General features: G+C 46.3%; 1 protein-coding gene across 1 annotated transcript in view; it reads right to left on the bottom strand.

Annotated features, from left to right (window-relative positions):
- The window catches only part of flt4 (fms related receptor tyrosine kinase 4), a gene marked incomplete at its 3' end in the record, with an annotated part of 66,200 nt that overhangs the window by 34,823 nt on the left and 15,204 nt on the right, over positions 1–16,173 (bottom strand). Inside the window, exons 2-5 of the mRNA XM_084449130.1 lie at positions 9,283–9,379; positions 7,758–8,032; positions 5,119–5,249; positions 3,953–4,124 (exon numbers count right to left, since the gene is read on the bottom strand). Coding sequence (XP_084305256.1) covers positions 3,953–4,124; positions 5,119–5,249; positions 7,758–8,032; positions 9,283–9,379 — 675 coding nt within the window. The remainder of the gene's footprint in view (positions 1–3,952; positions 4,125–5,118; positions 5,250–7,757; positions 8,033–9,282; positions 9,380–16,173) is intronic.

Raw genomic sequence — 16,173 nt, 5'->3', positions numbered from 1 at the left:
AGTTTTAACCAGCAGTCTAGAATTAGCTAGTTTTTCTTAGTTAGCAATGCCTATGCATAAAACTAAACGAAAATGCATCCTTGATGCCAGCAGGAATGGGATGATAAGGTCTCCTTCTTTCACTCCCGAGTAAAGCTGAAATGAGAAGCAAATGGTTAGCATTTTTGAAGAGCCATGGTGTTACAGAGGAGTCTGTCACCGCTAGCGCCCGCCTCTGCAGCAAACATTTCACTCCCGAAAGCTTCTGCAATTATAATATGAGGCTTTTGGGTTTCACAGACTCACGACTGGTCCTGGTGAATTCGGCGGAGCCACCATCTCCCTCCCCGGCCTCCATTCTCCTCCTGTCAACCATCTCCCTCCCCGGCCTCCATTCTCCTCCTGTCAACCATCTCCCTCCCCGGCCTCCATTCTCCTCCTGTCAACCATCTCCCTCCCCGGCCTCCATTCTCCTCCTGTCAACCATCTCCCTCCCCGGCCTCCATTCTCCTCCTGTCAACCATCTCCCTCCCCGGCCTCCATTCTCCTCCTGTCAACCATCTCCCTCCCCGGCCTCCATTCTCCTCCTGTCAACCATCTCCCTCCCCAGCCTCCATTCTCCTCCTGTCGCATCAACCTTTGGTGCCGACACCGCTGCCTTGTGTGCTTATAGCTAATTAACGTTAGAACGTTAGCTAGGTAACGTAAGCAATAGGAAAATACACTGCTACGTTAATATACAAAATATGTGTCTTGACATTTATGTGGTAATGTCAACTATGATGAATTATATGTAATCTTAGGAGGAATTATAACATTAGATGTAGCTTGTTGCAGATGGGAGTGTGTATATAACCTTAGTCTAGCTAACATATAGCAGCACCGACCAGGCGACCACCCACCAAATAACGTTACGGATGATATATAATGACTATAAGCGTTAACTATACAGAAACTGCTGCCATATTTGTGGCACCTGATGTGCGTATGGGTTCACCGGTAATGGTTCCAGTATATTTGTATGGGTTCACCGGTAATGGTTCCAGTATATTTGTCCAGCGGGAGACCGGGAGGCGGGAGCGAGGGGGATGGTTAGGGAGACCAGGTAGACCAGGTAGACCAGGGAGACCAGGTAGACCAGGTAGACCAGGTAGACCAGGGAGACCAGGTAGACCAGGTAGACCAGGGAGACCAGGGAGACCAGCTCAGCTGGAGAAAGACGCACCCTCTCCCAGTGAAGCGGTGCTCGGCGGCTACTGGCTGAACATCCCAGTTCTGTTGGATATTATATTATTTATATATTTATTATAAGTTGCGGGAAAGTTGAAGCCGAGTGCTCGTTATTCTCACACATAACATTGCCAACGAGAGTGGATGAGTCTGTCCCGATTATCAACTCCGGTAGTGAACGCTTCTTCGCTCTATCAGCGCTGTTCAAGCCAGTGACTAAAAGGTACATTTTAAACAACTTTTTCCATTGATCCCAAGGGACGACAGGATCGCCTGGGAGGGATAGGAATGGGTCCGGAGGTGGCAGGGAGAAAATAGGGACAGACTCATACATTCCTCGTTGCCTGTTTTTGTATTTTGCATCTAAGGGCAGTAACACTGGCGCGTTGGTATAGAGTAGCTACAGTTTTACCTGTGTTGTTTGTCAGGAGGTAGGTTAGGAGGAAGCATCTGTGCGTTTGACTCATTAGACAAGTGTAATTTCAACTCCTCTCTGTTTTCACAAAGCTGTGCCTTCCTACCACAAAAGAGACGGCGTGCCAGTGTGACAATATGCAGACCAGAGAACTGTACTATTTGACAGGTTCTTCCCTCCACACCCCCTCCCAATATGCAGACCAGAGAACGGTTCTATTTGACAGGTTCTTCCCTCCACACCCCCTCCCCACGCTATTTGGTGTGGCTTCGGTGCCTTCAGCAGACACGCCCCCACAGTCTCAGACCAGAGAATGCTGCTGATTTTTAACCGATTTTGAAGCCGTATTTTATATACTTAGCGACATTTTTAATCACTCAGATTTGGCTGGGTGGTTAATGACATGTTTTCCTGTGGTGTGTGAAGCTCATAACAAAAATTTGAACTGGGTTAACCTGGACTTTAACTCCAAAGTACTTCTTAACTCCCATGCAAAGGGTTCCTTAAGAAGGTTCTTTATCGGGAAACCCGGTCAATATCTTTGAAAATAAATAAATACCAGTGACAGTTACACCTTAGAGAAAGAGATGGCCAGCCCACCTTATGATAAAGAACACAGTGGTGAGTGTCATATCTATCACCCGTAATAAATCTTAGGGCGGAGTGGTAGACAGAGTCCAAGGGTTTCAAGGTTGTCACATATGTATCTCTATAGCTTGTGTCACCATAGTTTAATACTGACAGAATAACAGTTTGAACAATTATTTTCCTACTGGACATAGGAAAGCTAGAACGGTTTCTGTAGAGGAAGCCAATTTTCTGCTGCAGTTTAGAGGCTAGATTATCAACATGAAACTTGAAAGAGAGTTTATCATCCAACCACAAACCAGGATATTTGTACTCTGTGACTCTCTCAATATGCAGGCCATTAGCAGTTGAAAGGTGGAGTCGACCATAATCAATAGTCCTAGCTCTAGACAACAACATAAACTTAGATTTGCTAGGATTTAGGACTAGTTCCTACTTTATTCCTGCAGTTCCTACAGGGCAATGAAAGGAACAGCCCCCTCCTCCCTCCCATGGCCATCAGCACTAGATTATGCTCTTAGTCACTTGTTTCAGAAAGAAGATGCACTTGTGAGTTCTGGCAAGTAGTAGTACATTGGCTTTTCCTACGTAAAATGCAATTATTGTTAGTCGCTTTGGATAAAAGTGTCTGCTAAATGACTGTAATGTAAAAATGTAATGTAGTTTAAGATTGGTGAGAGCTTCTTGTAGTACATTAAAAGCAAGTTGCAGATTAACAATGGCTTCCTGAACAGTATCTGCAATACAGTAGACAACTGTAAATGAACATGACAGCCCGTTAGTGTAGAGACAATATCATTAATATAGATGTTGAAAAGGACAGGACCCAACACCGAACCCTGGGGCACACCTTTAGCTACAGACAGGAAATCAGATTGAATGTTACCCGATTTCACACACTGACACCATGATGATAGATAATCCTGAAACCAGTCACAAGCATCTTTATCCAAACCAATACTAGATAGTCTGTTTAAAAGCAGTTGGTGATCGACTGTATAAAATGCTTTTGAAAAATCTACAAAGATCTGAGAACTGATCATATCTCATCACTGTCTTCCAGAGTATAGCCTCTTCTTCAGTTAGCATTACGTCAGGGTGGAGGCTGTCCTATCCAAAGAGAGGTGCTTCAGTATGTCGGTGACTAGCACCACAAGCCAGAGAGATGAAGCCAGAGAGATGAAGCTGGAGAGATGAAGCCGTAAACCTGTGGTTGAGTGTCCTAGGTCGACCACGTAGGGTGCACCAGAGGAGAGTGTCCTAGGTAAAACGTACTAGGTAGTGTACACTATGAAGTGTACTAGGTAGTTTATATCAGGCAGTCTGTACCAGGTAGCGTGTACTAGGTAATGTGTACTAGGTAGTGTGCACTATGAAGTGTACTAGGTAGTGTATTCCATGCAGTGTGTACCAGGTAACGTGTACTAGGTAAAGTGTACTTGGTAGTGTGTACTATGAAGTGTACTAGATAGTGTGTGTACTATGAAGAGTTTACTAAGAAGCGTGTAGTAGGTAGAGTGTACAGTACTACGAAGAGTGTACTAAGTAGTATCTACTATGAAGAGTGTACTAGGTACAGTGTACTATGAAGAGTGTACTAGGTAGTGTGTGTTGTAGTACCTGTGGGGTGGAACAGGTAAAACATGTGTGTATGTATTTGTTTGTGTGTGTGTGTGTGTGTGTGTGTGTGTGTGTGTATGTGCGTGCGTGCATGTGTGTGTGTGTGTTGTAGAGTATTACCTGTTGGGTGGACCAGGTAATATTTGGAGCGGTACTCCTTGCCCTGCAGGGTCGCTCCGCAGAAGCCGAAGAGGATGGGCTTGGTGTCCAGCACATGTCTCGGGATGGACCAGCCCAGCTTGTTATCCCATGTCATCCCCTCCTCCTCCAGAGGCATGATGGGCTGCTCCAGCTACACACACACACACACACACACACACACACACACACGCACACACACACACACACACACATACACGCACACACACACATACACTCACAAACATTAGGCATACACAAGCTGAAGATTTATGCTGCCATGTATTTATAATAATTGCTTTTGCTGGGCCTGAGAAGCAGTCAAAATAATCGTTAAGAGTTGCTTGCTTGTGTGTGTGTGTGTGTGTGTGTGTGTGTGTGTGTGTGTGTGTGTGTGTGTGTGTGTATGCAGGTGCTAGGGGAGAGGTAGCAGACAGGAGGCAATGTTTGAGGCAGGAGTGGAAAACAGTAGATACGTATAATGAACTGAAGGGCACAGATGGCTGTCCGCCCAGAATCATGTCAATGGGAGGCTTATTCACCAAGATAAGGCAATGTGATAGCTCACTCCTTCTTTATTAACTAGTAAAAAGGAAACTGTCTCTGAATGTCTTATTTGAATCCTCCAATTTTTTAGGGTTTGGAATACCTACAGGCTTGCATTAAAATCACTCAAAACGGCTCCAGGATGTTTATTGTCACAGACTAGACTCGCGTCCATCAAACCTTGAGGGACATCATGAAGTTCAGAATTTATCTTCTTCACACTGTAGCTAACTGTAGATGAAACTAACGTTAGCTGTGCTGTCAACTCATCTGCGCTGTCAACTCACATAACCGCAGTGTTGCCAGATCGGATTGACAATTTCCCAACTGCCCAATGTTATTAAAAGTAGCCCACATGGGCAGAAAACCTCCAAATCTGGAAATACTGCCAACTCCAACCCCTCAAAGCAGAGGACATTTGAAGTGCTGCTTGGAGCGGAGAAAGCAGAGAATTTTCACTCACTGAGTTGTGGTGACGTCTCAAAAAGAATACTATGAAAAGAATAAGTCCGTAGACAGTTGTGGTTTGGTCCGGATCCGGCCCAGATAGGATGTAGGGTAATACATGGGGATGGATGTGGGCAGAGGACGGAGAAACCAACCAGAAAAAGAGTGACGTTGAGATCGGGGACGGTGACCAGACATGGCACGACTATGTGTGTGGACGCTCCGGAGGTGAAGATGGTCTCCATGTCGTGGTCCGTGTTCCTTCTCAGGAATGGCTCCTCCAGATCTGGAGCAGAGGAAAACAGCACCATGACCTCACTGCAACTTTCCACTCTACTCACCCCAGGGGGAGAATTGTTTTTTACAACAAGGTAAAAAGACAACAACAAAACACATAACACATAATAATCACTAGCCAGCAGGGTCTTCTGTCACAGAGACAGCACACAGACAAACACACACACTTACACACACACACACACGCACACACACACACACACACACACACAGACACACACAATATGTGTGTGACAGAGCATGACAACCTCTAGTGCTACTGCAGCAGCCTGCTCTGTGCAGGATAATCTAATAACCAGGCCGGTGCTGGAGGAGTGTGGAGGAGTGTTATGATGATTAGAAACCTACAGTGAACCCACTCTCCCTCCACAGCGGTTCTTATCAGGTAAAAGTACACTGCAACAAAATACATTTCGTTTAGTTAGCCTGCGGCTATCTAATTCTCCTCACTGAACATCAACGGTTGTTTCACCTTGGGACGCCTGCTAGTGGGAGACCTCTCATGTTCTCTCTGTCTGAACACCTCCTCGATGCCATGATATTACAACCCCGGGGCTCTGCGTCACGGAGGCTCTTCCATCTGCTCACTAGCTCGGCCAGGACACGGGGCTTTTGTCGAACCGGCGTACATGTCCTGTGAGCATTACCTGCTTTGTTTTTGTTCCACTCCCCTGCTAAGCTTTCTATTATTCTTGCGTTCAAACATTTCTTTCCGCTCCGCTCAAAGCAATCACTTCAAGCTGCTGGAAGCCCAAACAATGGGTGGTGTCTGAAGGTTTATGTCCCCCTCCCACCCGCGGGGGTCAAAACACACAGACGTGTCAGAAAACACACAACCCCTTAGACTTACAGAGCTTAATACATCACCACAGATATGAAACTGAAGTTGATTTAGGGAGAGGGAGAGCCCCCCCCCCCCCCGCCCCAAACCCCAGGAAGTGTGCAGATTCAACTGTACTGGGTCATGCATGAGTGTGTGAATGTGTGTGTGTCCATGTGTGAGTACTGCACGCATAGATGACGCTGGACAGCTTTGGGGGGGCACCGGGCCCGGCTGGCTAAGCGAACCCACATGCGTCCCCTCTTATCCTGCCGCACACTGGGCCTAATTTATAGCGGTGATTTCAGCTGGTTCTGTTCAGCCCCCTGCTCGGATCTGTGGAAACTGTTCTGGCACCTTGTCAGAGCCAATCAGCTGCCGGATCCCATGAGTGGAACACTTGATAGGATTCACCTACATCACCCTACAGTGTCTACTCCTCTCTCACCCTCCCTTTTGCTCTCTCTCGCTCTCTCTCTCTTTCTCTCTCTCTCACCCTACCTCTCTCTCTCCCTCCCACCAACCCTCTCTCACTCCCTCTCTTTTTTTCTCTTTCTTTCTCTCGCTCTTTCTCTCTCTCTCTTTCTCTCTCTCGCTTTCTCTCTCTCTCTCTCTTTCTCTCTCTCTCTCTCTCTCTCTCTCTCTCTCTCTCTCTCTCTCTCTCTTACCCTCCCTCCCACACAGCCAGCACCAGCAGAGAGAGTAATGAGTGAGAGCTGACCCTTGAGGCGAGTGTGAAGAGATGCGCAGAGACTCTCACTGTGTGACAAACGGACATGACAGTTCTCACAACTTGAGACGCGATATACCAGCATGCAATGGTCTTCATGAGACAAGAGTATGAGAGCTGCTGTGCTATTTGCTCCACAGTTCAGGGATTATCAGAGCCTGGATGGAGAAAACATGGTGGTCCGCGAAGATGGATGAATATTGCATAGGCCTCTGTCTTCAGAAACGAGTTAAAAATGATGTATTTTGACATGTTTTTAATCATAGAGAAGAGGGTGGAATTTTTACATTTCTTCTTTATTACATGTTTTATCTTTACTCATTTACTCATTGAAATCCTTCGCAAGCTCCAGCCAACTCCTCAGACCGAGTCCACAATGTTAAAACCTTAGGTCAGTGGATGTTTGAAACATCTGAGGCGTGAACCCTGTGCTCCTCCCTCGTAGCCTAGCAGTCTGGCCAGAGATTGACCACACAAACTATTGGCCAGGATGATCAAGAAACTGACCAATGACTAAGAAAACACTCTCACTCACACAGGCACATTCCCTCTGAAACCATATTCCCTCCTCCTCTATAAAACAGGCTTCATGTTGTATTGATCAGGGAGAGGTCTGAGGCGGCAGTTATTACAGAGCCGTCAACATCAGTAATCATCATAACATGAAAATAATGCACACACCTTAGGAATGTTTGTGTGTGTGTGTGTGTGTGTGTGTATGTCTGTATGTTGTTTGTATGTGTGTGTGTGTGTATGTGTGTGTGTGTGTGTGCGTGTGTGTGCGTGTGTGTGTATTGTACAGTATGTGTACATGAGTGTGTGTGTGTGTGTTTGTCTATTTTATGCATGCGTGTTTGTGTGTGTGGGGGGGGTATGTCTATCTTATGCATGCGTGTTTGTGTGTGTGTGTGTGTGTGTGTGTGTGTGTGTGTGTGTGTGCGACTCACCCCTGACGAACACATAGATACTGGCGGCGGTGGTGCCATCGATGACAGCTTTGATGTCCCGGTAGAAGCATCGGTAGTGTCCGGTGTCGTTCCCCTGGGCCCTGGTCAGCACCAGGGTCTTGCAGTACGGCCTCCCAGGCTCCCCCTGGCACTCCCTCTCACAGACAGCACGCTGCCCGGGGGCCACGGTGGGCCGCAGCTGGGCCTGCCTGTCCGTTAGCTCCTGCCCCACCAGCGTGCTCTCAGGCCAGGCCCAGGCCAGTGTGCGCTGTCCCCTGGAGGGGTCACATGACTCAGAAGGTCAACGGTCAACTCATAGTTCACAGCCTAGTACAGGTAAACAAGAAACATGTACACGGTGACAGATTTGTCAATGTGCGCGCGTGTGTTTGTGTGTGTGTGTGAGTGAGTGAGTGCCTGTGTATGCATTTGTGTGCTTTGTCAAATAGATTCAGTTCAGGCAGGGGGACCGATCACCGCCGGCATTGTGAATGAGATAGAGTGGAATCATTATGGAATGCTGAGAAATTATAGCTATGCCTCCACCACACCTCCGTGCACTGACTACAAATGTTCACGTTTGCGGGGAAGGCTAGAATGCTATGATTGGAAGTGATTCCATTCCAGGACCAGGCAAAGCATGATGGAAGCGTCCATTTGCCAACGTTAAAGCCCTTGTGAATATGGCCTTTCTATCTATAATTGCAAATGGCAAAAACCGATACAGGGAAAATAAAACTGATTTTCTCTCTAACAGGGCTGTGGACCACAAAGACTCTGAAGACTCTTGGTCTTGGGAGGTTTTAATGCACACTTCTATTCCTGAATCACAGTGGGAAGTAGCCAGATATAGCATTCACTTTCCAATGCATGCATTTTCAACGCATGCTTCTAGCTACCGCAGAGAAAACACTTAATACGACAAACGAGGCTTGGCAGTCTCTGGAACTGAAGAGTTTGTTTTATATATATAAATAAGAGATGAATATAAATTGATTCATATCTTCTGACCATTTTTTTCTGAACAAATTGTTGGCTGTGTTTTAAGAACATTTTATTCATTTTATTTATACACTATGGCCTCATCTAGCACAAGGTTCCCTGACCAGGGACCAAGCACATGGCTGCTATTGTTGCCAGTGCTGGTGTGCCGGCATAGTACTGTACTATGAGAGAGACAGATGGGTTATATTGTGTGTGGGTAGTGAGTTTGGAGAGTTCAACCTACACAATGCACATCAATACCAAGCGAAACCTGGACAGATGTGCTACAGGATTGTTTTGTTACAGTATCCCTCTGGCATATTGTATCCATCACAACCATGACCTGTGGGTGATGTGTTGGGGTTTAGACGTCAATATATGTGTTCTTATTTCCTCCAGCACAATGCTGTACTTGTGCTGTACTCTCTCTGACACACACACGCACGCACGCACGCACGCACGCTCGCGCACACACACACACACACACACACACACACACACACACACATACACACACACACACAGTAGTACTGTACATTACCTGCATGTAATGGTTAATGTTTCATGGGCTTGAATCACAAGGTCGTCTTTAGGAATGTCGAGTGTAGGTGGAGTCATAGAGTATCCAATCACCAGACCTGGAGGAGCAAACAGAGGGGTTGTATTTGATGAGGTCAGATCCTATTTCAAAGACTTAATACAGGTCATTGAGGGCCCAGTGGCTTTGACAGCTCTGCTGTTGACCGTGTCAATCCCCCCAACCGTCATGGCAACCTCAAATTTAAGGTGACGGCACCTCCTGGGCACGCTATCGAATGTTATTCATCACATTTACAAGCTGTAAGGGAATCTGCATGGACGCCTTCAGCTGGGGAACTGCACACAGACAATTCACACTATGCCGATTTCTGAGCTTTTCACTCTCTTTTCCTACATTGAATGGCCTTTAAGAACCATGTAGCCTATCTGATTCATTACAGATTCATTGACGTTGTGTGGGAGAATGTGGCCCGGCTGGAGAATGCCATTACCCAGCTAAAGTCCCCTCAGGGTGCTATTAGCTCCCCGCCAGCTCCAACAGTCCCCGTCGCTCCTGTACAAGCATGTCACCGTGACTTCTACCACACCTGGATGTCATTAGAGGCACAGCCAGCCAAAGCCATGTGGGCTTCATTCAGGAGGAAAGGTAGGCTCTTTACTATAAATTTGTCCAAACTAATGATGGACATTTTTCATACTGCCTGAGGTAATTCTTTCAAAATGACCCTTGGCACTATGCGTTTGTATAACTACTTTCCCTACATGAAACAGAACTGAGATAAATACATTTCAAGGGCACACTGTGTGAAAATATGTAAAACAATTTAATTTAATGGCACTATGATGATAACAAATAAAATGCAATAGCTTCTGCAAGCTGAATGTACCAATCTCTTCACCAGTCAAAAGACAAGAGTGGCTGGTGTACAAAGCAACACAACTATATCTATTACAGACCGTTTTCACACATGTGGACACAATCCTAGAGACACTGAAACAGACACATACACTACCTGTAGCTGTAGCTACAGGTATGACATAAGACAAAGACAAAATACTGAAACAGACAACACACACACACATCTCTCTCTCTCTCTATCTCTCATCCGAGATGATTTCACAACCACCATCATGTATAACCTCCTGCCAATCAAAACCTGGTGTTCTAACTGACTGAGTCCTGTGTACACAGACCACATTCCCCCAGAGAACACAATACACCATGAATGCCCCTCTGTAAATATGCAATGCTCATGTAACCAACTTGAACTTCATCAACCCACTCCTCAGTGTGCCATAAATACCGCCCACACGTGCCATTGAATTGTTAGCTTTTCAGTGGTGTGGCTGACTAAAATTGTGTTTATGAGAGGTGGCCATGTGTGAGGACCCGAGATCAAATCCAGACAGGAACAAGTGAGGCAAAACTGACGAGTGACGCAGTGACGCCTGTGACCCTCGGCCAGAGACGTGTTCACGGTTAACGCTGGTCCCAGCGGCAGACACAGACCTGCCCATCCTGGAGCACTCCTGAGTTGAAGTTGAATTTTACATTGCATTGAGTTAACACTAGATGAATTGCATGTGCTTTACAGTATATATGTTAAAAATCAGTACATTAAATACAAGACATTACTTAAAAATAGGGATTACAGTATTACTGACGAGATTCAGATGGGCCTACATCTTTTCATTAAGAAGTATGCTCAGTTCTTGTTTTAATAGACTAAAGCTTAATGGCCTGTCTCCTACTGAGGTCTGAGACAGACCTTTGGGGGGGAGGGAGGTTCTCTCAGGTGGGAATTTTGGACATGCTGAGCGTAACTCCGGCACAGGGGTGATGGAGAGCTGGTAATGATTGTACTCTCGGCCAAGAAGGCTTAGGCAATCCACAGAAAAGAGTAGGCTGACATCAGAGTATCCATCAAAAATCACAGTGTATACAATCCATCCAACTTTCTTGGTTCCAGGAAGGTGCTCCACTCACCCTCCAAAATATATAAAACCACATATGGTGATAAAAAATACTATATACAATAAAAACAAGGCCAAGGCTGAGGGTTCTAATTCATGCAGCTGCCCTTAGATGCGTCGTCACCTGAGACGAGAGAGAGAGAGAGAGAGAGGGGGGTGGGGGGTGGGGGGGAATGAGGGAGAGGGAAAGAGAGCGGTATTGTACCTCAGCATCAACACTGCACCAGTTCATGCATGTTTAAGGCATGTTAATGAGCTTGGTCATACAGCAAGCAATTTGGGTTATAGTATAACCGTTATACTGTAGTCAAAGTGTTGGGGGGAATCCTTTAATTAGCTCTTTAGAGGTTCTACCTTGTAAATGAAACACCTTGCTCCTCTCACTCCTCAGTTTTCTGTCACGTTTACTGTATCTTTGCTCTTGATGTCAGTGGATGATCTATGAGACCAATAACATGCTGCTTCGCCTTAGCTAGCTCTCCCCATTCATCTCTGTGACTTCACACCAAACACATCTCACTTGAGCCTTTCACAAATACCACAGAACACACACAAGATAAACCACGTTCTCTTTTCCGGGGAATCAGAGCTGCAGGTTTGATATTCTGAGACTAAGCGGTGCCCACATGGGAGGTGGGGATGAAGGGACATCTAATATGGGTTTATCTCTCCCAGCAAGGCGTCCCGCCTCCCCCCTTTCAGACTCAGAGCAGCATCACACTGTGCCCCCCCCCCCTCCAATTTCAATGCTGCACACTGTTCTGGGCAAGATGTAGATGCTATTGCTAATCCCACCGCACCTTACACACCACATCATTCATTCACCAGCTATATAATGTGTATATACTGTATAAAATAGCATGGACCTAGAGCCAGGCTGGTGGGGTCTGTGTTCTGCCTGGTCAATGGGGCCTGTTAGATAAACAGGGGGCCCCCACGGGCTGACACACAGAGAGGCTGACACACAGAGAGGCTGACACACAGAGAGGCTGACACACAGGGAGGCTGACACACAGAGAGGCTGACACACAGAGAGGCTGACACACAGAGAGGCTGACACACAGAGAGGCTGACACACAGGGAGGCTGACACACAGAGAGGCTGACACACAGAGAGGCTGACACACAGAGAGGCTGACACAAAGAGACGCTGACACAGAGAGGCTGACACATAAAGGCTGACACCCAGGGAGGCTGACACACAGAGGGGCCGAGGCTGACATAGGGCCCCCCTGGAGGGCTGACAGGGGGACAGTGGGGGAGGAAGTTCCTGTCAGGATGGCTCACACCTCTTCTATTTCTGGAGCAGCAGATTTCCTACCAGACTTCCTACATGCAGAGTCCCCCAACTACGAGGCCAACCCTAACCCTCCTACTACTCACAACCCCCTAACCCCCCCCCCCGCCCCCAACCCAACCAGCCAACCCTGGGCTTCCAACCATCCAACCCTTGATTGCCCTGACATCCACTTAGTCGTGGTCTTGCCTGTCCAGGATGGAACACAGATCTGGCTGATTCGACATGTTCAGCATTACTAGGGACGGACGTCCAGAAGGACAACGTAACAAACAGGAACCCAGTCAGAGCCAATCTGCAGGCGGAGAGGACAGCTGCTGTCTGTGAGGACAGTACTGCATCTCAGGGGACAATCAAAGAGAAAACCAGGGAGAAGTCGGTGACATGTATGGAATGTGACTTATGGGTACTCTAGAATGGCACAATGGAATCCTGCATGAGTGGGGAGCAGAGTGAGTTCCGATCCTGAGGAACCATTAGCTATCTGCACCTCCCTGATGGATGCCGGACTGACACTCATTTAAAAGATAGCACACGCCCCTCACCCCCGAATCCACATTGCTGACATATTCTTCAAATGCTAAGACTTGCAAGAGATGACCAAGTGAAAATACCAACATGCACAATCTCACAATGTTGTGGTGCTGGGAGTAAATCCCCTTAAAAGTTTCAAACGAACAATGACATACTCCCGCACACACTTTTTCTCTGCTTTTAATCTGCCAACGTTTCGGTTAGACCTTCATCAGGACAGATTTTTGTAACAATGAGAATGTGACCCCGTTTACACCTTGGTGATCAGATTGCAATCTGATCGTGCTAAACCACATGAAAATACAGGTGTAAATGCGCCCAAAACGTTTTGAGGACGGATTGCGATCCGACCGGCCAAACCACCTCCGGAGGTGGTCAGGGACGCATTTCGACCACATTTAATAGAAGTGTAAATGGAAATGCGTTTTTAATCCACATATCAACAGCGTGGGCGGAAATACGTAGCCGTTGGAATGCGCCGGTTCCAGACCAGCAAGGAGCAGGCTTCCATGGCAGCTAGCAAGAAAGCATTAAAATGGATCCTGGTCAAGGTTGGAGTCCAGACAAGACAAAAGTCTATTAATACATCCATGGTCTACTCTCAATTTGGTTGGACGAAAATATTCAAGCACAAACAAGATGTGACGTTCGATTGTCAGCTGGACAGAGTCGATCGGATCTGGTTGAAGATAATCGAAATGCATATTAATGCCAGGTGTAAATGTAATCAGGCTAAATCATTATCTAGATACAATCTCGATACGAGACGCATTTTAATGCAACGTGTAAACAGGGTCTCTGAGTTCATTTTAAACACCACCATACAATGTGATTGGATAATTGAATGTGTTTCCCATCCTCATTGGTTAGTGAGATGACATCATGAAATGACATCACTGCAAGGAGAAAAGAGGCAAGATTAGAAAAAAGACATTATAATGTATACATAACACCAACATTATTAGGAAAAACATTCTAGAGAAAAAATATTCTAAAGAGAAAAAAGGAGACTCTAAATCATCAAACACCTGTCTATCAGCATATTGTATCAAGAAGAGTTGATAAAGAATTCTTTAGGAGGAACCAGCATCAAATTCACATAGGAGATCAGGTTGAACAGTGTTCTGGCCGCATATCACTCCCTACAGACAAGGAGGTTTATGTTACATTCTATCATCCTGCACTAGAGCATGAGGTAAGCCTCACTCCACCCACACTAGGCATGTGCTCTGCATGGAGCCCTTCCACTGTAGGATCTAGTTCCATGATGTATCCTTTACTTTGCATCGGTGTCATCTGAGGGCCCCTGAGCAACAGTCCGCATGTCCATGGTGGGTGAGGGTTAATGTTCGACTGATTGGGGTCATTCAATGCGTCACTTCTTCTGGCATTGTCTCCCTTCAGATAGAGCGAGTACACTGCCGCATTGAACGACGTCACCTGTTGTAAGACAATGTCCCCTGTGGTTCTCTCCACTGAAGGGGGGAGTTGTGGGAGTGGGCTGTGGCTCCTAAACCTTACCGACAGATATGTCTGTGGGCTGAGGCCTGGATTACACTAAAGCATATTCGCTGAATTTCGGCCATTACACAACCCTGGTGAAAACGACCCTTGAATCTGGAGGCCTCGGAATAGGCCCCAAATTGCGTGTTCAGGAACGATATTCCAGAGTTGCGTTGTAGTGCCTAAAACGCCTGTGTAATGGCTGAGAGTTTTTTGCGGTTCGAATACATAGCCATTCAAATACACATTAGTGTAATCCAGGCCTGAGGGAGGCAGCAGATCTTCTCTGGGTGTGGACTGAGATGGAGGAGAGTAGGAAAGGAGACCGCAGCTTGGTGTTACCTAACGTGAGCCTGAGTCTCTCTCTGTGAGGACCAGGACCTTCTTTGGCGAGAGGTTTTTCTCTCTCCTCTCCCAGCCCACTGACCTAGCGTGTGACAGAGCTGGAGGTGGAGGATGCCAGATGTCAATATCTTCCATGTGTATATAAACAGTACATCTCCACTCTGCCAGAGGTCTCCACGTTTTGGAGTGGCCATGTGGTGGGAGACTGTCAGTTAGATTTAACAGATATATAACCCATCTAACATAACTTACACGTTTTTTTGGGACATAATTGAAAGCACAAATTTCCAAGCGAAACCTGAAGGAAAACTGAGGTTTTCAGAGCAGTTGCTTCAGATGCAGAGGTGCTGTATGTAATGTTAATAAACCTATTTGCGCTGAATTCTTTTTTCAAGGTGAACAACCAACCACAAACTCTGATTTCGGCATATGTATTAAACGCAGAATTGTACTTGGGTGTATGATATGCACCAGGGCTTCCCAGTCTCACGCATTTCAGCCTATTCTCACGCTCACACACCACACTTCACAATTCTCACGCGAAAGAGAGAAGAAATGACCAACCCCTAAATACTAGCAGTTCAAAGTTCATGGAACCCTTATTTTGAAATTACTTGAAGGAATGGTATTCTTGCCTCCCAGTCGTCCTTTGTGTCCAAAGAACGTTACCCAAATCTACCTAGGGGTGAGGGGTGAGAGAGATCCGTGTGGATCTCTCTCTTTTCTTTTGGTCAAACTTGGCTTGACCAAATTTGTATGCACATTGGACAGAATTGTTATAACATCTTTCATGTTCAGTTTATTACCCATAATAAGAAGAGTAGTCGTACGCACATCCTCCAAATGGTCAGGTGCTGGGTTACATGTCCATGATGAAGAAAAAGTAGAGAACCCGCAACACTGAGGACCAAGGCAAGGCAAGGGTTTTTTGCAGAAAAGATTGAAATTTATTTCAGTGTAACAACGTTTCGACCCTTGGGTCTTTGTCAAGCGAACCCAAGGGTCGAAACGTTGTTACACTGAAATAAATTTCAATCTTTTCTGCAAAAAACCCTTGCCTTGCCTTGGTCCTCAGTGTTGCGGGTTCTCTACTTTTTCTTCAGTTTATTACCCATCCATGAAATTTAGCTGGGGAGTAAAAAGCATATAAACTACTGCTAGGTCACCATATCTTTGAAAACGGTTCAGATCCAGATGACTGCTTCCCAGATAGCAAGCGGATCTGAGCCATATAAAGGCC

This window comes from Borostomias antarcticus, assembly GCF_949987555.1.
Source record: "Borostomias antarcticus genome assembly, chromosome: 14".
In the NCBI taxonomy this organism is placed as follows: domain Eukaryota; kingdom Metazoa; phylum Chordata; class Actinopteri; order Stomiiformes; family Stomiidae; genus Borostomias; species Borostomias antarcticus.
Note: the sequence above shows the minus strand (reverse complement) of the source record. Positions and strands in the feature narration are given on the sequence as shown.